This window comes from Bactrocera dorsalis, chromosome 2, assembly GCF_023373825.1.
Source record: "Bactrocera dorsalis isolate Fly_Bdor chromosome 2, ASM2337382v1, whole genome shotgun sequence".
NCBI lineage: Eukaryota > Metazoa > Arthropoda > Insecta > Diptera > Tephritidae > Bactrocera > Bactrocera dorsalis.
This window is the reverse complement of record NC_064304.1, coordinates 86,585,437-86,608,763: the sequence shown is the minus strand read 5'-3', so window position 1 is coordinate 86,608,763 and position 23,327 is coordinate 86,585,437. Positions and strand designations below refer to the sequence as shown.

At 33.2% G+C, this 23,327-nt stretch overlaps 1 protein-coding gene across 9 annotated transcripts; it reads left to right on the top strand.

The window, feature by feature from the left end:
• The first annotated feature begins 273 nt into the window (after positions 1 to 273).
• LOC105223343 (probable ubiquitin carboxyl-terminal hydrolase FAF) lies at positions 274 to 21,962 on the top strand. Of its 9 annotated transcripts, none has more exons than XM_029549112.2 (21): positions 274 to 841; positions 1,976 to 2,254; positions 2,383 to 2,708; positions 3,212 to 3,360; positions 3,432 to 4,417; positions 5,021 to 5,278; positions 5,359 to 5,958; positions 6,403 to 7,779; positions 7,852 to 9,614; positions 9,679 to 9,994; positions 10,740 to 10,893; positions 11,032 to 11,182; positions 11,269 to 11,577; positions 12,127 to 12,238; positions 12,303 to 12,412; positions 12,488 to 12,839; positions 13,346 to 13,605; positions 13,662 to 14,232; positions 14,303 to 14,707; positions 15,790 to 15,892; positions 18,908 to 19,151. In XM_029549112.2, exons 3-21 carry the CDS (start codon positions 2,449 to 2,451, stop codon positions 18,928 to 18,930), a joined length of 8,259 nt encoding a protein of 2,752 aa, XP_029404972.1. In that variant the 5' UTR covers positions 274 to 841; positions 1,976 to 2,254; positions 2,383 to 2,448; the 3' UTR covers positions 18,931 to 19,151. The 9 variants fall into 9 exon arrangements, 7 of the variants coding, with proteins under 7 accessions (XP_029404972.1, XP_019844828.1, XP_049305307.1 ...); XM_019989269.3 differs by having other exon boundaries at positions 15,790 to 15,934; positions 18,908 to 19,047; XM_049449350.1 differs by lacking the exon at positions 15,790 to 15,892 and having other exon boundaries at positions 276 to 841; positions 1,976 to 2,091; positions 2,159 to 2,254; positions 2,388 to 2,708; positions 18,908 to 21,962.
• The last annotated feature ends 1,365 nt before the right edge of the window (positions 21,963 to 23,327 follow it).

The window sequence follows — 23,327 nt, the reverse complement described above, 5'->3', positions numbered from 1 at the left end:
TTTATTTCTAGCATAACTAACCAATTACAAAATTTTGTTATTTTTCTTAAAAAAAAGTTTTCCCAGCCATGATAATATACATAATGTAAATAATGATTATTTAATATTTACATATACGATATTCTAGACACCTTATCAATTGTCAAATTTTTAAAATGGCACAAGGCTTAGGTACATACAAATATTTCTGTGGAAATTATTTTTACTTACACTTAGCAACTCTTTCGAGGAAATATATTGGATATATTTCACCTCATAACTGCCAAAAATCAAATGACGTCTTGTTTCGAAAGAACTCGGCAAGTTTTTTGCAACGATTCCCGAAAAGTGTCGACTGATTTTTGTAAAACGACGCAAAGGGAATTTGTACTAAATAATAAAATTTAAAATTAATTAATATACAGAAAAGAATATTCAGTAACAACGAAAGGTGTTAAACTTCGTAAAAAATCTGTAAATCTGTTGAAACGAGTAATTTTCGATCGTAAAAAATTACGTGAAAATAGAGATAGTGAAGGAAAAATCAAAGCGGAGCAGCAAAGAGTCTAGCAAGGAAGATCCTATTTCACCACAGTGGCTGAGTCGCCATTTTGTCTGCTGGCCGGCTGATTTTGCTTGCGGGATATGGAAAATTCGCTAATCTTCAAAAATTAACTTGATTAGACGGTGACGTTGTAGTTGAAAAGAAAGAGCCGAAGTTAAAGTAATCAAAAGGATAAGTGATCATTGCTAATTGTGCATAGTTGTGGTATATAATTGTAAAGTGGTCAAATAATTGCAAAATCAAGACAAAGCGGAATTCGACTGCAATCCAATGGTAATAGGGCGGATGCAAAAAATGGTGAGTTTGGAATGGAAGGAAGAAATAATATGATATTGCGAAAAAGGAGACTTAGCGATGGCGAAAAGAATGCATTCGAGAAAGACCAGAAAGTGAGTAGGTTACAGCTGTAGGGAGAGTGAGAGCGATAACGGACTGGCATTGTTTAAAAGAAAATTGCGAAGATTCTCCGTGTTTGCTTTTGAATAGTCAGTCCGCTGTTAGGGGAAAAATGAAGGAAAACAAACAAGATTATTAAAAGAATTAGCAAAAGTGTCGTAAACATAAACGGATATTGCATTTATACGAATTATAAATAAAAAGGCAATTGAATAACAAATTTGTGTGAAGAAACGAGTAGTGATGAGTAAACAACGAAAAGTGCGCAGCTGAGCCGAACATCGAAATGTGAAAAGGAAAAAATGGGATATAAAAATCAATAATCGATATGCAACTGAATTTTTAACATTGTGTTTATACATGCGAAATTTGTCTTACGACTGCTTTTGGAACTTAGATGAGTGCGTAATTTGAAGAAAGAATAAACCTAGCAATTAATAATTCTGTGATATATGGTGCTACATAACACCTTCTGGCAATATAACTAACACCGGTTCAATATAGTCAAAAGGTGTCAAATAAAAAAATTTTAATAGTCTTTAATTTTTAAGCTAAAACAATTATAATGTGTATATATAAAATCATAATACATTAATAACTGCTTTTAGCTAATAAGTTGTGTATAAATATTTTATTCAAAACATATTAATGAATTCTTTAAACGTTTAGTTCTAAAACGAAATGCGAAAACTAGCGAAGATAGTACATATACATTTTCTGGAACAAGGAGAGCGACACTATTGCTAATAATGTAAAAGAACAAAGTGATGTAATATTACTAGAAACATATTTAAATTTAAAATAATATGTTATATTGCTTAAAGTGCTAATATAGTGAATGAATTAGTAATAAAAATAAAAAAGAAATGTGACAACGTCTAACAAATTTTATTAGTATTGATTTTCCGTTTTTCTTGGCTAATTCCATCTTTCTTTGCGGTTACATTCCAATTCATCGCAACTTATCAGATTCTGAAGTGATTTCTGCTACAATGTTTCTAACGCATTCTCTTTTGTGGCTAACTTTATTTTCAGTAAATGGATTTATGCTTCTCTCTATTGAATATGTAAATGACCGATAGCAAAATCATCAAATTGCTTGTGCTTAATTAAGGGTCAAGGAGGTACAAGAGCAGCAAGCAATATATAAAGTAATTCTCATCGATAATTAAAAATAAAGCAATAAAATAAACAATAAGGTAATAATTATTGCAACAGCTACTAATAGATCATCACCAAAAAGTAACAACGGCTATAACAACGAAGCACAAAATCAAAAGGTTGCAGCTGTGGAAGCGGCGGTGGCTGTAAAAGGTAGTTATAATTAAAGCCAAATCTAAAGAAAAACAAAATTTTGACTATAATATACAATAAATGCATGTATATGCTATAAAACCTATAATCTATTTTATATAAATATTAACGACGTATATTCCAAATAGATTAGAAGTTGCATTTAATTGTTAAAGTGCAACAGTATTAGTGCCTCTGTTAACTACCACGAAGAGATGACGTTTGATACGCGCGGTCGCCAGACAGGCGGGGGAGGTGGTGGTACCGGTAACGATAATTCAAATGTGGGCACGGCAAATACAAATAGCAATCTAAATAGTAATAGTGGCACAACCCTTGGGAATACTACTGGTGGTGGTAGTGGGGGAGGTGTTAACAATGGCAGTGTAGAACAACCTACACCTTCTACAGTTAATCCAGATGCAACTTCGCAGGGTGGAGAGACAACGGCCAACAACGCTGTTGTGGACAACATGTAAGCTTTTTATTACCGTGATTATTATCGTTGATCTTTGTAACATCTGAATTAAATTTTTCTAAACATTGGAATTTTAACATTGATTTTTTCCATGTTAGATAAACAATTAAAATGAAAAGAGAAAACAATTTTCTTAATACTCCTCGAATTTCGAATAAATTGCAGGGAATTTGACAACAGTTTAATAAATATTATTTTTAGAATTTTTAAACACTTTCCTCTTTAAAATGGACAAAAAATTATAATTTTCATTTTAAAAGTTTTTATGTAAACTTTAAAACTGGTGTGTCTTATCACAACGTGAGCAAATATAAATGCATAAGAAGGAGAAATTTAAATGTTAGGGCTAATCAAAACAAGAACACAACTAGTAGTACATATAAAATGAATGAGTCATATAATATGATTAACACGTACCCAATCTTTGTTCTTACTTTCATAAAATTCAAATATTTTACGCTAGTGCATTAAAGTATATATTTTTCATTTTAATTTACTAGAACGCCCGAAAAACTGATTTCATCGTTTCCTACATTAAAATTGCGTTCATTGACACAAAAGATCTCAAATCCTCGTTGGGTTGTACCAGTGCTGCCTGAACAAGAGTTGGAAGTATTGCTTAACGCAGCAATTGCGCTAACCGCAGCAGGTATGTATAACGTTTGATGTGCAAAAAAATTCAAATTCAGAAACTTACACACTTTTTATTTAATGCTTTAGGTGTGGATCATGACTGCGAACCATGCGTGGAATTCTATCGCAATGCGCTTACTACTTCCTTTTCAAAAATCCTCACCGACGAAGCGGTTAATTCATGGAAATACAACATCCATCATTGCATTTTATTGTCCTGCGGCAAGTTACTCCATTTAATTGCCATACATATGCCGCGTGATAATCCCTATCTATTGGATTTGCTTGCGATGGTCTTTGATCCGGAGAACAAGTTTAACACATTCAATGCCGCACGTCAACCCAGTTGCTTTGCTGCACCGGAATTTCTTTGGGGCGTATTAGACGCTAATAAAATGTTTGCTAAACCACCACCAGAGCCTAAAAATCCTCGTGGCTGGCTTGTTGATTTAATCAATCGTTTCGGTCAGCTTGGCGGTTTCGATAATCTGCTAGAACGATTCAATTGTGGTTTGCAGTTGTTAAAGAAGAATCAAGAGCAAAGTGGACTCGAATCGTCGGGATCTGGCTTAGATTTAAGCAGCAAGACTAGCAAATCGTCACAGGCGTCCGACGAAAGTCAAGATAATAAATTAACATTGGCGTTGATATTTAGCCTACTACGTCCTTTCGGGCAGTGCAGTGAGCTATTAACACCTGCTACTATTGCCAAATACTTTATGCCAATTTGGAATGTGGTATTGGATCTATTAGATAGTTTCTCCGATGATGAATTGAAGCGTGAAGCGAAACCAGAGGGACGAAACGATTACATTAACGGTATTGTGAAGTCGGCACGTTTGTTGGCAAGTCGTTTGCCAGGACAAGAGGATTTGATACGAGATCTGGAAATGTTTCGTCTGAAAATGATACTACGTCTACTACAAGTCTCTAGTTTCAATGGCAAAATGAATGCACTAAATGAAATCAATAAGGTGCTCAGCTCTGTTTCATATTATTCACATCGTACGCAGCAATTACAACACTGCTTGCCAGATGATGAAATGGACTGGTTAACGGCGGAGCGCATGGCTGTGAGTACAAAAATAGTAAATAAATAGTAAAAAAAGAAAATCGTTAACTTCGGTGACACTGAAGCTGTAACACCTATCAAAGCTTGACTTTGATCACTATGTTTGTATTTGCGAAATTTCTTGAAGATATCTTGTCAAAAAAAGTTCTTTTTTTCGTACAAGAAGTTGATTTTGTTGATGAAATGTGTAAAATATTGATATCTCAAAAACTGAGGGACTAGTTCGCGTATATAAGTACAGACAGATGGAAAAGCATACACACAGATAAATGAACATCGCTATATATATTTTATAGGGCCTCAGACGTTTCCCCTTGGGTGTTAAAAACATAGTGGCAAACTTAATATACTCTGTTCAGGGTATAAAAGATTTAGTTGGAAGTTGAAAAACAAAAAATTTTGTATCCCAAAATTAATCTTTCGTGTAAATGGAATATTTAGATTTAGATATTAGATTGTTTTAAGAAGAAAGTAGGTAAAAGCGAAAACTTCTAAAAACCTAAAAAACATAAATAAATAAATTAATGTTCTTTTTTACATTTTTATGAAAATATTATTTCAATATATGTATGTATTAATAAAAATATTTCGGTTTTCTTATAAGAACTGGATTAAAGACTCTGATGTGCTGGGCATTGTTCTGAAAGATTCACTACATCAACCCCAATATGTGGAGAAGCTGGAGAAAATCATACGCTTTTTGATCAAAGAGCACGCATTGACGCTAGAGGATTTAGATGCCGTTTGGCGTGCACAAGCGGGTAAACATGAGGCGATTGTAAAGAATGTGCACGATCTCTTGGCGAAATTGGCTTGGGATTTTACACCTGAACAGCTGGATCATCTCTTCGAATCGTTTCAGGTACTAAATAAATCCAATTTAAAAAAATTGTATAACAAAATAACAATTTGTCAAAATTCCTCCTTACCACGCGATAATAGACAAGCATGACAAACGCCAATAAACGTCAACGTGAACGACTGCTTGAATTGATAAGACGCTTGGCCGAAGATGATAAAAATGGTGTAATGGCACAAAAAGTATTGAAACTTTTTTGGACGTTGGCACATAGTCAGGAAATACAACCAGATGTATTGGATCAAGCTTTGGCGGCACACGTAAAAATCTTGGACTACAGCTGTTCACAGGAGCGTGACGCGCAGAAAATTGTGTGGTTGGATAAATGTGTACAAGAATTGAAGAGTGGTGATAATTGGGTGTTGCCCGCTTTACGTTTAATACGTGAAATCTGTTGCCTATACGATTCTTTGCCCAGCCATGCGCCGCGTACACAGCAAACACTTAATCGTCAACAAGTCATCGAGCGTTTGCAAAACGACTATACTTTGGTGATTCTGGTGACAAATAGTTTAACAACGTATATGGACAAAATACGCACTATGATCGCTGAGATGCCGAATGTGGAACCGAACACATTATGCATCGACGGAAGATATCCACATAATATGCAAATTCAAGAGCGCTTAGATTTTCTGAAGTTCTTGCTGAAGGATGGGCAACTGTGGTTGTGTGCCGAACAGGTGAGTAATAAGACTTAGAATAAGACCGTTAACACGACAGTCTCGTCTAAGTAACCGGAAAGAACACAACTTTTTATCTTGCCAAGAACTGTCAACTTGGCAAAATTCAAATGTGCTACATTTAATTTACGGTCATTCTGCCGTCAGTGAACAACACAGCCCTCCGTTGTATTGACAAAAAGGATTTCCTAAATTATTTTGAGAAATGCTGACGAACTGACGAAACTTAATCGAATAAAAACCCGAGTCTACTCCGGTTATGTAGACCCAAATTTTGTAGTAAAGCAAGTCTACTGTATCAGCACGGCTAGATTTAAATAGTTCTAGAAACCATTTAATATAAATACCATTTATATTACAATTTAAATTTCTATTGTATTTGAACATAAAGCTAAAATGATTTTAATATAGTAACTCTCATTTACATTTATATTTCTCTTACAGGCTAAGCAAATTTGGCACTGCCTGGCGGTCAACGCTGTATTCCCAAGTGATCGTGAAGAATGTTTTCGATGGTTTGGCAAATTAATGGGCGAAGAACCCGATCTGGATCCAGGCATAAATAAAGACTTCTTCGAAAATAATATTTTACAACTCGATCCGCAATTGTTGACTGAGAGTGGCATCAAATGCTTCGAACGCTTCTTCAAGGCTGTCAACTCCAAGGAGGATAAATTGAAAGCAATACATCGCGGTTATATACTTGACAATGAGGATCTCATTGGTAAAGACTATCTGTGGCGTGTCATTACCACGGGTGGCGAAGAAATCGCCAATAAGGCTATTGATCTGCTAAAAGAGGTTTCGACAGCGCTAGGACCGCGCCTGCAAGAGAGTATTTGTGATTTTCATGAAATGTTCATTGCCGAATGCTGCGAACGACTGCGTACACATTATAGTAATATAATTATTTTGGGCAAAACAATTGGCAGCAACAGTTCAAATGATCCTAGTCAAGCGGATGCCGATTCGAAGGATATTAAGGATCGTTTCATTGAAGCCGAGAAAATGTGCCGTATTATAAAAGTATTGCAAGAGTATATAAAAGAATGTGATCGTTCATTTAATGGCGATCGCTACCTACTGCCCCTTAGTCGGGTGACACGCGGCAAAAATACTAGTCTCTATATACGCTTTCAAAATCCCGGCCGACCCATTGACGATATTGAGGTGACAACACACAGTAATGAAACGGTGGCATCATTCAAGCGCAATTTATTGAAACGCATCAAAGGCAATTCACCAGCCAACATAAAGGTCGATTTGTTCTACAATAACGGTGAACTAATTGAGATTAGCGATGAGATCAATCCACTGTATCAGTATGCTATACGTGATAAAATGATACTCACAGCCAAGTTGACACCAGTCGGTCCAGGACTGGCCAGTAGCCCCGATTCATCGAGTGACTCCAGCACCGGCTCACCGCCACGTCCCTGTCCCGACATGCAGCGTGTAGAGTCGGAGAGCACGCTGCCCGGTGTGATCATCGCACAGAACTACAAATATACCGAGTTTTTCCTGAAGCTATATCAATTGGGCAGCGACTTGGATCATGGTCGATTGCGAGAGAGCGCAAAATCCTTGTTGCATTTGCTGCCATGTGACTGGCACACCGTAAAGATGCTGCAAACCATGTGTCGCGTGCAGGGACAATTGCAGGGCGGCACCAATGACGTTGTTAGTGCCGCGGTGACAGTGGATGCCGTTAGTGGCAGTAGCGCTATACCAAGTGGCGTAAAAGAGGAAGAGGCTGAAACGGTGGGCGTTGGCAATGGCAGTGTTGTTGTGCAAAATACAACCGCCTTTGATGGTGATCAGGTAATGCAGAATTTACAACTTAAAAAGGCATTTATTTACAACTAATTTATTGTAATTTTCTATTGTGAACAGATCAATCTGCAGGAATGCACGCCTGAGATGCTATTTCTGCATGGCACACCCGCACAGGTGCTCTACAATTTGGGTGTATTGAATGGTTTGCTGATACCAGCTTTGGATCCCTACGGTGAGGCGGCAATGCAAGTGCAATCGGCATGGTTACATTCGGGCTGCGCACATTTCATACTCGAGTTGTTGACCAAAAACAATTTCCTACCCAACGCCGATATGCATACCAAACGTGCGGCATTTCATTGTGTGCTACACCTTGCAAGATTGTTCCTCTACACGGTGGGCTATGTGCTGTCACGTGTCGGCGACGAGCCGATGCTACGCGATTTCGATGTAGGCGCACGTTCACAAGTTGAAATACTTAAGCAAATACTAAATTCGATACCGAACAACTCGGAGAGCACCATGCGCGCCATCTCCACAAAATTGGCTGAAAATTTAGCGGCAGAAATGCTTTCGGCCAGCGCCGAGGGTGAACGCTGTCGCATACTATTCAGCTCGACGCTACAGTGGTCCTGTCCAGACATAGCGACCATCAAGGCTGTTATACAATTGGCTTGGTCATCATCGTGTGGCAATCTGCAAGCGCTTGGCAACAAAAATGACTTTGCCAATGATATAACAATGCCGGATGCGCAGGACTTTGCCATGTGTAAAGAGGCGCTCGAAGTGCTAACCATTTCATTGGTACTTAATCCCAGTGCTAACGAGGCATTAAACAACGACCCGATTTGGCCGAAATTCATTACATCGCTTATATTGAAGAATCCATCCCGTCATGTGCGTCAAATCGCCGCCGATCAGCTGTTTCTCTCGTGCACTTACTGTGCCGGTGATCGTCGTCCATTCGCTTATATGGTTAATCTGCTGGTGAATTCACTGAAAACCCTCGTGCCACAATACGAGGCAACTTGCGCCGATTTCTTTCAATTGCTCTGCCGCACACTCTCCTATGGCAGTGTGTGCAATTGGCCGCTAAACATTGGGGACGGCTTGCTGACCGAGGAGATCAATTGGCTGCAGAAGATACGCGAAAATGTTATACATACCGGTGACATACAGGTGCATGAGGATCTATTGGAGGGTCATCTGTGTTTGGCCAAAGAATTGATGTTCTTTTTGTCGCCAGAGACCAAGGCCCAACTTACCGATTTGATCGACGAGATAATTGATATTTTCCTCTTTCCGGCTTCACGTGAATACCTGCACTTGCGCAAGTTCAACAAATTGCGGAATCCAACATCACCCCCACCCGTTTGTCGTAGTCCCCATACCATAGCGGCGGCTTGCGATTTCTTGATAGCACTTTGCCAGAATTGTGTTCCTAACATGAAATTGCTGACCAACACGCTAATCGATTTCGTGTGCACCGATACCGATCCGTTACGTGAATGGGACTTTCTACCGCCGGTTGGTCCACGGCCCGTCAAAGGTTTTTGTGGTTTGAAGAATGCCGGCGCCACATGCTACATGAATTCGGTGTTGCAACAATTGTATATGGTGCCATCCATACGCGTCGGTATATTGAAGGCTGACGGTGCTGCTATAATTGAGAATGAAGATTTCAGCGGCGAAACTGACGTGGCTAGCATAAATAGTGCGCTTTTCTCGAGTGCCGGTAACGGTGAAGATAATAGCAGCGGTACTGATGTACGGAAAAACTATCACGTGGTCATATTAAAATATGTGCAGGCGATATTTGGCCATCTTGGTCACAGTTCGTTGCAATACTATGTGCCACGTGGCTTGTGGGCATATTTTAAGTGAGTTGCATGACATTCAAGTCTTAAATTTATAATTATGTACTAATTTTTCTTTTATTTTTAGACTACAAGGTGAACCGGTTAATTTGCGCGAGCAACAAGATGCAGTTGAATTCTTTATGTCGCTCTTCGAAAGTCTGGATGAAGGTCTTAAGGCATTGGGGCATACGCAATTGATGAACGCTACGTTGGGTGGTTCGTTTAGCGATCAGAAGATATGTCAGGAATGCCCGCATCGCTATTCCAAGGAGGAGCCGTTCAGTGTGTTCAGCGTGGATATACGAAATCATAGCTCATTAACAGAATCGCTGGAGCAGTATGTCAAAGGGGAACTGTTAGAGGGCGCTGATGCATACCATTGTGATAAATGTGATAAAAAAGTAAGTGTGTCAATTGTTTTCTGCAATTAAATAGTAGCCAGAATGTTGTTACGTGATATTTGTGATTGTGACAGCTAAAAAGTATTTTTTTCTGATATCGTTAAAACCTATGTAGGTTAGAAATTATAAATAAGTTATATGTATATGGCTCTAGTTAAAATGGTATTTTTCTCATTTCCAAAATTTACTCTCCACGTGTTTTTTTTGTTTAACTGCTTAAGAATTTTCCCATTTTTTTAGAGTGTTATTATTATTGTTATAGTTAGTGTTACAGATAATACATTAAAAACATATCTGAAAATTTAATATTTTTTTTATTTTGTAGTTATAAAAATCTTAATAAAAATTATTTTCAAATTTCTAATCCCAAATATCGGATGGAAAACAAGAAAATTAATCACAAGTTTTGAAAAATTGAAAAACAATTAATCAAAAGTTTTGAAAAATAAAAAAAAAATTAATCACAAGTTTTGGAAAATAAAAAAATAATTACAAGTTTTGAAAAATTGAAAAAAAAAAAAAATTAATCAAAAGTTTTGAAAAATAAAAAAAATATCACAAGTTTTGAAAAATTAAAAAAAAATGAATCACAAGTTTTGAAAAATAAAAAAATAATCACAAGTTCTGAAAAAATAAAAAAAGGGATTTTTTGTGTATAAAATTGAAAATTTTCGTAACTTTTATTGATATTGTTTCATTTTATTTCATTTATATACTCAAACTCTCATTTCTTTTATCGTTTCAGGTAGTTACAATTAAGCGGTTGTGTGTAAAAAAACTACCGCCTGTGTTAGCCATTCAATTAAAGCGTTTCGAATACGATTACGAGCGCGTTTGCGCCATTAAATTTAATGATTACTTTGAGTTCCCACGAGTTCTTGATATGGAACCGTATACAGGTGAGTAACTAATACCTCCAACACACGAATAAGCGAGTGGACTCCTCGCCGAAATTTTTAATTAATGAAAACCAAACTGCCGCTGCATATTTTCCTAATCTAATTAATTCAAAAATGATTCATATTTCTTTCTTTCAGTTTCTGGCTTAGCCAAATTGGAGGGTGAAGTCATTGAGGTGGGTGATAATTGCCAATCGAATGGCGAAACAACCAAATATGAATTAAGTGGCATTGTGGTACATAGCGGACAGGCTTCCGGTGGCCATTACTTTAGTTATATACTTTCTAAGTAAGTTGCACTATACGTTTGCATAATATATGTATGTATGTATATGCGTAATAACATTCAATATAACATAATTTGTATTTCGTTAGAAATCCCTCCACTGGCAAGGAGCAATGGTATAAATTCGACGACGGCGAAGTGAGTGAATGTAAAATGCACGAAGATGAAGAATTGAAGGCGCAATGTTTCGGTGGCGATTACATGGGCGAAATTTACGATAATAATTTGAAGCGCATGCAATACCGGCGGCAGAAGCGCTGGTGGAATGCATATATGCTTTTCTATACGCGTTGCGATCAAAAGCCCATACAATTCGAACCCTGTGTGGAGCAGTTGTCATTGGCCGAAAGTCGTAATTTTGTTTTACCGCTGCCAAAACCAATCGAACGCAGCGTGCGGTGAGTGCATAATATTTGATGAACAGGGTTGCGAATTTTTTAGTTAAAAGATTTCTAAAATTTTGAAATATATAATTTTGATTTCAAAATGCTGGCATTTAAAATGCAGAAAATTTGGCAAGAATTATTGTCTAAGGCAACCGTACAATCTCCGAAGAAATTGTTCGGATCGGACAGATAGCTGCCATACAAACTAAGGGATCAAAATCAAGTTTTAGTATGGAATCTTTTTAATTTGTGAAGGTTAATATAGTTTCGGCGCAACCGATCTTAAAGTTTTTTCATATTTGTAAAGAAATGTATTTTTTTTAATTTTTTTTTTAATTAAAATTAAAAAAAAAAAAATTTAAAATGTTTTAATTAAAAATTTTTTTTTTCATTTTTTATACTATATTTGAAATTTTAAATTTACTATGCATTAAGTTTTTCGGGATTACAAAAATATTGAAATATTAATTCAATTATTTTTTAACACATTATTCAAAACCCTGCTGAAGATACACCAAAATACTCATTTTATTTATTTTAATTTTTAATTTATTTCCACAGTCATCAAAATGTACGTTTTTTGCACTCGAAGAGTATTTTCTCGGTGGAATTTTTCAATTTCATTAAAAAATTAGTTAGCTGTAGTATACCGTCAACACGTCCGGACAAAATGGTATGTCTATTTTACAGCTATGTGCTTTTTAAATATGTTTGCTTACTTTCTCTATTTACCGCAGACACCAGCTGCTGAAGAGCTTTCATTGCTAGGCGTTCAACTAGCATCGCAATTTTTATTTCACACAGGTTTTAGAACGAAAAAATCGTTGCGTGGACCGGTTATCGAGTGGTACGTTTGTTTTATTTATGTCAGACATTTGAGATTCATATTCATACTTACGTTTGATTTGCTTACACTTTCCAGGTACGACACTTTATCACATCACATTCGTTTTTCTTCGCTCGTGCGCAAATGGTTCGCCGCCAATGCTCTACTCAATCCATCATCCCGTTTGGGTGAATATATATTGATGGCACCATCGCCGGAAGTACGCACTGTGTTTGTCAAATTGGTGGTTTTCTTCTGTCACTTTGCCATAGCCGACGAGCCGCTGGCTGGCTACGAAGGCAGCAATTTGTGTGAACAGATTTTAATAAGCGTTTTGGATTTGTTGAAGTGTGAAGCGGTCGATTATGGCAAACATTTGCCGCACTACTTTAGTCTATTTAGCATGTATGTGGGCTTGGGCATACCGGAAAAGCAACAACTGTTGAAGGTACGTGACTTTTTATTGCGTATCTCTATTTTCTTATTAGAAATATTTGTTTTTAATACAATATTTTATTACTATTTTTTTTTTAATTCTAATTTTTTTTAAGTTTTTTATTTAATTACTTTTTGTTGTTGTATTAATATACATATATATTTATTAATAAAAAATAATTGTATTATTATTTCTTTTATTGTTTTAGTATTTTTATTTTTTTAATATATGTTTTTAATAATAAATAATATTATTTTTATTTGGTTTTTGTTTTTAATAATTTTGATTTTGTCTTTAATATTCTTTATTTTTTCAATTTTTTTACTATTTACTTTTTTCTATTTCGATTTTTCTTCAATATTATTTGCAATACCTTTAATAATTATAATTTTACTGAAATTAATAATGCTCTATTTTTTTGTAATTGTCTTAACTATTAATTTCTATTAAATATATACATACATATATTCCTTTGTTAAACTAATACTTAAAAAAATATATTTTTTTTGTAATTACAGTTGAATGTGCCGTTTATATTCATGCAAGTCGCTTTGGACGAGGGTCCCGGTCCATCGATAAAGTATCAATATCCCGAACTGAGCAAACTGCATCAAGTGGTCTCGCATTTAATACGTTGTAGCGATATTTCTGACAAATGCCAGAATTCGAATCAAAATGCACAACCACTTGAGAATCCATTTAAGGATTCAAATATTAGGCGTGAAGAATTGGTGCCATTATCTCCAGAATGTGCTGACATACTCTTCAATCGAACGGGGTACGTTGTGTGGGTGAAGCACTTAATTATCAATACTTATATTTCTCTCTATACAGCTATATTAAGAAACTAATCGAGGACACAGCTGTTGGCGAGGAGGGTATCAAATTGCTGCAGTATTGCAGCTGGGAGAATCCACATTTCTCACGTGCTGTATTAACCGAACTGTTGTGGCAATGCGGTTTCGCCTACTGTCACGATATGCGCCATCACACCGAATTGCTGTTGCATATATTGTTAATCGAAGATTCGTGGCAACACCATCGCATACATAACGCTCTCAACGGTGTAGCGGAGGAACGCGAAGGCCTGCTGGAGACGATACAGCGCACAAAGACGCATTATCAAAAGCGCGCATACCAAATAATCAAATGCCTTACACAACTATTCCACAAATCACAAGTGGCCCTACAGATGCTTAATTCGAATGCCAGTATCGCACGGCATTGGACCATGGCCGTGGAGTGGTTGCAAGATGAATTGGATCGGCAACGCAGCTGTCAATACAATTCGTATTCGTGGTCACCACCAGCACAGAGTAATGATAACACAAATGGCTATATGCTGGAACGTTCACAATCCGCTAAGAATACGTGCACCATGGCGTATGAGTTATGTCCCGAAGAGGTATGCTAAAAACACTACAAGTACAATAAATTATTTATGATTTATGCATTATAATCAATGTTTTGTGCAGGAACAAGAGGAGACCAATGAGTCGGATATTGAGCCGGCCGATGAGTCACAGCGACAGCAGCAGCTGCAACAACAGCAGCAGCAACAAATTGCACAGACGCTGCATGCACCCGCTGTGGATGATGATACAGTACCCGCTAGTCCAGCACACAAACCGTTTATGGTGGGACCGGTGAACAGCAGCAGCACCACCGGTTATTGGACTGCTGCGAATACATTTGCGGTTGATAGTCATACAACAACAACAACAACCACTTCGACCAGCAGCAGTGGTGGTGGCGGTGGTGGGGTTTTGACCGCGGTAAATAGTACGGAACCACAACAGCAACAACAGCAAGCTAACACAGATGCAAACATAAACGGTTTGACGTCCAGTGTGAAACAGCTGACGCTCTCCCCTAAAACGGTAATTCCCCCCTAAAAGTCGACAGTAGCATTTCTAATGTACTCGTACACTCCTAAGCATACCAGAGCAGCGGGTAAATGAGATTTTCAAGCATATCTACTAGCGTATTAGTTTTGTTTGTGTTTTACGTACGATTATTATTATTACTATTATTGTTTGGTTAACACAGTTGGAGTTTACAAATTTTATATTTTTCTGTTTTATATGCTTTGGGTATTGAATTTGAAATCGTATGGATGTGTGTAGGAAATTTTAGTATATATCTACATGTATTTTGAGGTTAGAATTGATCCTTACATGTGTTCACAGTTGTTTCTACTGAGATTTGTACGATATAAGTAGGTTCCTGAAAGACACATACATATACATATATTTTAAGAAATGCTGACCAGTGTTTAAATTAGTTGAGTAATTTGAATGTGATGCCAAAGTATATAAAAATAATTAAATTTCTTAAAACTCACTAATACGGTATATATAGCAATATATGAGCAAAATGAAAAAAAAAAACGTTTAAACTAAAAGACTTAAACAAATGTATGTCGCTGTGCTTTTCTATAAAATTTTCTTTTTCTTATTTTTTAAATATACTTTTCTTGCAACACGCCGCGAAAGTATTACTATAATTATTTTAATAAAAGCATATCTTATATATGTATATGTATGTATAAGTTGTATAAGACATGTTTCCGCTGTTAACCAATCTCTTATTACACCTTTAATCCCTGATAGCGTTTAATAACTACATTCTCTTATCTAACCAACTTAACGTTTCAGTATTAAGTGTTAAAAAAAAATTAAAAAACTTGATTTAGCTTTTAACAGCATTATATAATTAATATTTGAAATTTATACCTTACATTCATGCATTTTTGCCATTTTGGAACAAAATCATCTGATCTTAATTGTTTTGGCTGTTCTATTCTTATATTCCATCTCAACGTCTACGCTGACTATGACACAAATTTGACCAACAACATACACACACACACACAAATACAAATGCATACATATATATACACAAAATTATTTACATTATTTATTTATATATACTTCATATATATATATAAATACGTTATTAGCGTACCTTGGGAATTAGTAAACATCACCAACAGCAGCTACAACAACATCAACAACAACACCATCAGCAACAGCTACAACAACAACAACAGCAACAGCAACGCGGTAACAGTTCAAGCCGTTTAGTTTAATTTACTTTAGCGCAAAGTTAGTTGAACTTAAATGCTCTTTTTCGCTTTGTATGCAAATCAAATGCAACAGAAACAGCAACAACAAAATAACAATAATCACAGCGGCATACACTCACGCACACATCCACACAAATACACAAACACAACACCCACGCCCACTTGTTTGTCTAGCATTTGACGCAGTGTTGTTAATATTTGCCGTTATTTGACATTATTCAGCATTATTTATATTGCAGTGTAATGTTGTGTATTGTTTTCACTTGATTCACCCACTGAATTGCTGCATTCGCATTTGATCACACTTGCAGCTAATCGCAAATGCGTTTATTTATAGATCGTGCAAAATTATTTTCGCTATTTTACAAACTTTTTTGTTAATAATTTTTTTTCTGTTGTGCAAAATTTCTTCGCAAAACCGACAATGTGTCAGATTAATTAGTGGCTTTGTGTTTGAAATCTGCAGGTTCAAAGAAACACTTTTTAATGAATATAATTTCCATTTTTTGTTTTTATATTAAATTTTGGTTTTATTTTTTTAAATAAAAATTATATAAATTGAATAGGTTATGAAGCATTATATATGGTACATGTATATACATATATGTATAGTCCTTTAATATTTTTTTTTTTAGCTTTTGTTGTCATAATTTTTTTTTTTTAATTTTATGTTTTCATATACATTTTCCAATTTCCCTTTTTAAATATAAAATAATATTTATTATATTTTTTATTTATTTTTTTTTTATTTAAATTCTTGGTGTCATTATTTTGTTTATTTTTATTGACAATTGATTAGGAAATTAATTTTAGTTTTTTATTTTAAATTTTTTCTATACATTTTTCAATTTCCGTTTCTAATATACAAAAATGTATTTACATTACTTTATTTATTAATTTATTTTTATAATAATTACTTTTTTAACAATTTTAATTAATTTCTATGTTTTGGTTCAAATATTTTTCTAAAATCTAGTTTTTTTATTTTAATTTTTTTAATTAATATATTAATTTTTTTTAATAATCTTATTAAATTTTTTATTCTATTTTGTTCAATTAAGATTGTTTAGTGTTTTTCACTGTTTTCTTTATTTTTATAAAATCTTAATAATATATCCATCGTTGATATAAAATAAGTTTTTATTTGTTTACACAGAAACTAGTTTGAAAAAATTTCATTAAACGTTTTCACAAATCAAAAAAAGTCGTCATAAACAAAAAATAATTTTTTTTTATTTATATTTTAAATTCGTCTATAAACAACTTATCCATTATTCTAAATTTTAATACATTGAAAACCCTTTTTAACATTGTGCAAGTTTTTTTTTATAAATAACATAATTAATAGCAATAATATATAAAAATTGTTCACAGTCATTTTGCGGCTGTGATGTTAGAGGCTGTTTCTAGCTAATTTTGTGCTGCTAAAACCAGAAATGGTAGTAAACATTTCCTAACACGTATTCCACTAACAAATTTTGAACTCAACTTCATAATCAGGACACCTCAAATACCCCACAAATCATTTAGCGTATTAATTAAAAAATTTTTATGTTTTATAAACATTAATTTTTTTATTTCATAATTATTAACTTTTTTTTATTTAATAAATAAATATTTGGCACATTTGTCGCTTTTGAGAAGTTGAATTCTGTGCTAAAATATGAAATTTTCAATTTTTCGCAATATAATAAATTTACAGCTTGTTTTTATATTTTTTTATTAATTAAATCTAATTTTTTACTAATACTTTTTTTTACTAGTATTGCCTCTTTTAAATTTTTTTCATTGTAATTTTTTCACAAACATTTTTTTTTACTTTTTTTAATACTTTAATTTTTTAAATAATCATTAAGTTATTTTTATTAATTCTTTTATTAAATCGGTTTTATGAACATTATTTTTTATTCAATGTAATGTTTATGATTCGAACATAAAATCTGAAACATACGTTTTTTTCGCATAATAATTTTGGATAATCTTGCATTTTATTTCATTTCACTAACGGTACTCAACAAATCTGAAGGAAACATTTGCGATTTGCTAAGAGATCTGTGGGGTATTCGAGGTGTCCTGATTACGAATTTGAGTTAAAAAATTTTCCATCACGTACAGCTACTTTTGTCATATTAATAAATGGTAGTGGTTTGATCCCACACCTCTTAACTATAACACAAAGTCCTACGGGTTAGGAGGTTTTTACTATCATTATCGGTTTAGCAACCAAAAATTATCAAGCAACATCACAGTCGCATAATCGCTATAAACTAGTGTAATTTTTTAATTTTATTACTTTTTCCAAAATTTCTTCCATTTTGAATTTTTTCAAAATATTTTGTTCACAAATATGATTATTTTTTGTAATAATTTTATTATTATTTCAGTGCTAATTAAATCCATATAATAAATATTAATATTATTTCATTAAGAAGTTCGAAGTTTATTAGATTGTTAAGTTATTCGCTAAATGTTTGTATGTATGTACAAATATCACATTTACATACAAAGGAGTTTGTATAGCACCTGTGACACCTGGACGCATACTCATGCTTGACGCAAACATTACTACAAATGTATGTATGTATGTACACAAGCACACATACACACCACAGTTTCACTGCTTCCAATTCACCGTGCCCTTTAGCTTTTATTGGAACTAGCTGTTAGCCCTGTGTTCCTGTGAACTTGAGCTGAGGCTTAGATTTCTTAGGTTGCAAAAACGTTTGATGCTTGATTACGAATTAATATTGTAAATGCTTTGATTTAACTATTTCGTTGCAAAATGTTTTTTGTAAATATTTGGCTGTGTTGTAAAAAAAAATAAAAATAATAAATTTTAATCGATTTTAAAAGAAAATATTTTAAAACATTTCTATTGTACTATTTTGTTAATTTCTCTCTTTCTTATTTCAAATGCAACTGTTTGGCTGCTGCATGGTGGCAACCACAACAACCATATTAATGCCTTGCTACTGTTTATATGAATATACAGTCCACCAGCGGCGGCATTGGTGAGACGACAACGACTACAGCGACGACGATGATGACTGGCCCAGACATCGAAAACTCCAAGCAAGCAATGCTGACAGCGCAGCAACAGCAACAGCAGCAGACAATGGCAATAATGTCGCCTGCATTCATACAACTACAACAACAAAATCAACAACCAGCAGCGGGTGTAGTTACATTAGCTGCTCTGACGGCAGTCACATCATCAATAACAACAACAACAACGATTTCAATCAGTTTGCCTGTAAATACAATAATAGCAACAGCGACCACTACAACAGCAGCAACAGCCACAATCGCACCAACCACAAACACACTAATCAACACACTCACAGCAGTAGCAGCAACAAAAGCAACAACCAAATTGGAGAACGGCGATAATATAACAGCAGCAACAACAACAACAGCACTCAATGAACAACAATCAATAACGTAGATGAAGTTCTAAAATTCAATAGAGGAAATGCAACAACAACAATATTATTAAATGAAAGGAGCATAAAAGGAAAAATATACGTAAAACGTGCGTTTTCCAACGTTTAAGAAACAAATACACACACATACATACAAAGAAGCATATAGATTGGGAGGCGAAATGAAAGCGCAGCGAAGCAAAGCAAACAAACACAAAACAAAGATGCAAATATTATTAATTTAATTTATTCATTATGATAATAAAATAAATAAAAAATATTGCAAATAATAAAACCAAACGATAATCGAAATGATGGACAGGATTGTGAAGAAACTCTGAGGATAGAAAGAAAGAGTGAGGTGGTAGTGTCTGATTGTGGGAGAGTTAGTAGAAGAAAAAGCCAAACGGGTTATAGCATAACGAGCGAAAGTGCATACGCCAGAGCTGAAAACATGTGCAAGCGGCTTGAAGAGCAGCTTAAACTAGGACCGGCGCCTTAAAGCGGGCTGCAAAATTCCAAAGCGAACAAGCTGCTTACTTCTACTACACAGACACATTAGTTAATGGCGTGCTCTAAGCGCAATTAAACTTTAGGTGCATACCGCGACGCATGAAGTACGCGGAGGACTCGTTCAAAATCGGTGCAAGTTACTCCGAAGCGCAGCCACAGCCAGGCTTTTTAAAACGTATGCAACACACTAGTTATAAACTAAATAATTAAGGAATTCATACGAAATAATAAGTAATACCATACGCATACACAATTCTATAACTTAACAACATGCATACAAACATTAACGGAATACACATGCAACTGCACGATTTAGAAGTAAAATTCGAAACGATTATGTAATAGTATTAAATTAAAGTGCAGTAAAGTAAGAAGAAGTAAAGGTCAGCAGAAGCTACAACCCAACACACATAATACAAATAAATTTATTGGTGAAAATGTTGCTGGAAGCATGTGAATTATATGCACTGAAAGAACTTTAGACCATAAGCTTGTATTACAACACCAAAACTACAATTGGAATGAAAAACGAAAAACGTAGTAGTGTAGACACTGTTGCTGCAACGCATTCACACACACACTCATACACATAAGCGAAATTAAAGCAAGACAGTCACTGTAAATCGTGGAGAGCGCATAAATAACTTTAATTTCAATGCAAGACACTACACATACAACGTTTTTAATTTTTTGCTCTGCAAGAAAAACGCTAACTAACTCGGAATAATGAAACAATTTATAAATAAAATTGAAAAATGAATTAAAATAAAGTTTTTAAAAAATATTGAAACTAAATATATGTATATGTAGGTATGTATGAGCATGATGTGTATGTACCGTACAGCAGACATTGCAGCACTGATAGTTGCAAGTCATACAATTATATAAATTATGCATACATACATACTAGTAACGAAATATTTAGAAAGTTAGCAAAAGGTGTGAAGAAGCTGATTTGCATCGCGCTGCCATGGCTGTATTGGGCGCAATTAACTTTGCTGAATTTATTGTGAATACATTGAGTTCGAATTTAATTTTCACAATGTGTTTTAAAGCTAAACATTTATGCTTATTATTTAATTACATACCTAAACATTTTATTATCAAAGTTAAAACTAGATGTTATTTTTATTTTTTATTTTATTACTATTTTTTCTTTTTTTACCCTCACGCCTGACACTATAAGCATAAAAATAACTTAAGTTAAAACAAAACATGAAAACATGCTGGTAACATAAAAGAGTAAATAACTAAACATTTATTACGCTTGCAAAAAAGAAGTAAAGAAATTTAAAAAAGTGTTTAATAAACATTAATAAATACATACACACATATATATATATATAATTAACTTTAACTAAATAAATGAGGAGTAATTAAATCAAAGTTGAATTCAACCTTAACGTGTACACACAAGTACCGTTATACATGATAAAATATTTAGAAATTTATTTTGAAATATAACATATATACATATACATATATGTATGTATGTATGCGCCTATAGTTACACAGTTTTAGTTACGAAAATGCTGTACGACGTTTTTCATTTAATTTAATTATGTAAAATAAATATAAAAAAACATTATCAACAATACATAATAATAACAATAACAAAGTAGTTAAATAACCGAAACGGAGCAAAACAAAAAATTAAACACACTTAAAATGAAGCCAAATTTGCATTGTATGAGCTCGTCCCAAATGTACTAAGTAACGCAGAGCCTTGAAAAGGTCGTGCGCTTCGTCTAACAATTGTAATGAAATGTGCAAAACTGAATAACTGAATAACCGAAAACGAAAACTGCTAGTTATGAAAGTATATGGCAAAAGATATGTAAAAAAATATTAAGAAATTGTTTTATAAATGAATGTAAATGCGTGTAGTAGTGCACGTACAACGTTGCACACACATTTTCAATATAATTTTTTAATTTTTATTTACATATTAGATTTTTTAATTATACAAAATAAAATAAAAAAGAAATTAATTAAAAACTAAACAGTAAATAAATACCAAGTATATGTATTAGTGAGTGGAAAATATTAGAATTGATTAAGCAGCGATTCGTTGGATTGTAAAATTTGTTAATATATACATATATGCATATATATTTTTTTAACTGTGTTTCTTTTGTTGCTTCATTTTCAAAACCATCGTGTTTGTAGTTATGAGTTTGTGAGCAAATATATGAATTTGCTTTTTTAGAAAACGGTTTTTTTAACTTTAACTGTTAGGTTCATCATATATTTCATGTGTACATCAAACGTTTGTAAATTATCCGAAAACAGTAGTTTTAAACAAATTTTATTATTCTAAACAGTTTTAACAAAACCGTTTCTTCCGTTTCATGTGCCTACGTTGTTGCGCCAAAATATTCTCAAACCTACCTAAATACCCATTCTGTTGAAAAATATCTAAACCAATATATAAGTAGGTTCCATAAACAGACTAACAATATGCGGAATTAAAATTCGAAAATAGTTGGCATTCCGTTACACTAACGGCTTATCGTAACGTAACGTAATGCAAAACGTGTATAAATAATTTTAAGTTAAGTGATTTCGACATATGTAATTGCAACATGCTACCATTTTACTACTACGAATATTTAAAAATAATATAAAATATAATAAAGCAAGGAATTATTACAAATTATATGCATATGATTAATTCCATTATAAAATATATTTAGTTTAGTTAAACCAAAAACAAATTAAAATTACGAGCGTTATGAATTGCAGAAATTAAAAATTAGAAATATTTTTAGTTATATAAAAAGCAAAGAATTGACAAAAATAAATTAAACTTTTTAAAAAATATACACAAATATTTCATTTTTTTTAACAAAAGCTGATTTTTTTTTAGATTTCTGGCAGTGAAAAATAATTTTATAAATAGAGATTTTTATTGCGCATATTAACATTTAACACGAAAAGCTTAAATTTTTTCATTTAGATTGACTTGTTACTTGATTGATTTATTTTTTTTTTAACTTTTTTATTTCTGTTCTTAATTTATTTCAATATTTTAAATATTTATTTATTATTTTTTTTTTACATAAACAATATATTTTTTAATTAATTAATAAATTTTTTAAGTTATTTTATTTTTCTTATAATTTTTTATTTTAAATTTTTTTTAAACTTATTTTTTGATATTTAAAAACCTTTTTTAATATTTATTTAACTAGTTTTAATTTTTTAAATATTTATTTGAATATTTTTTTTTAAATTATTTTTTTAAATAGTATATGTATATTTTTTAAATTAATTTACGTTTTTAACTTTTAATTAATTAATATGCTTAATTTTTATTTTGTTTTATTTTTATTGTAATTATTAATTATTTTTTAAATCTTTTTAATGTTATTTTTCTCATAATTTTTTATTTTTTTTTAATTTATTTTATTTTAATTTTTTTTTTAATATTTTAACATATTTGTAATATTTAATTTTTATTGTTTTTTAATTTTT

Excerpts from the sequence above, each read along its gene's own strand:
- LOC105223343 (XM_049449350.1), top strand. The coding sequence starts at position 2,449 with ATGACGTTTGATACGCGCGGTCGCCAGACAGGCGGGGGAGGTGGTGGT. Across the intron at positions 2,709-3,211 it reads AACGCTGTTGTGGACAACAT|AACGCCCGAAAAACTGATTT; the intron begins GTAAGCTTTTTA and ends TTAATTTACTAG. Across the intron at positions 5,279-5,358 it reads ATCTCTTCGAATCGTTTCAG|ACAAGCATGACAAACGCCAA; the intron begins GTACTAAATAAA and ends ACGCGATAATAG.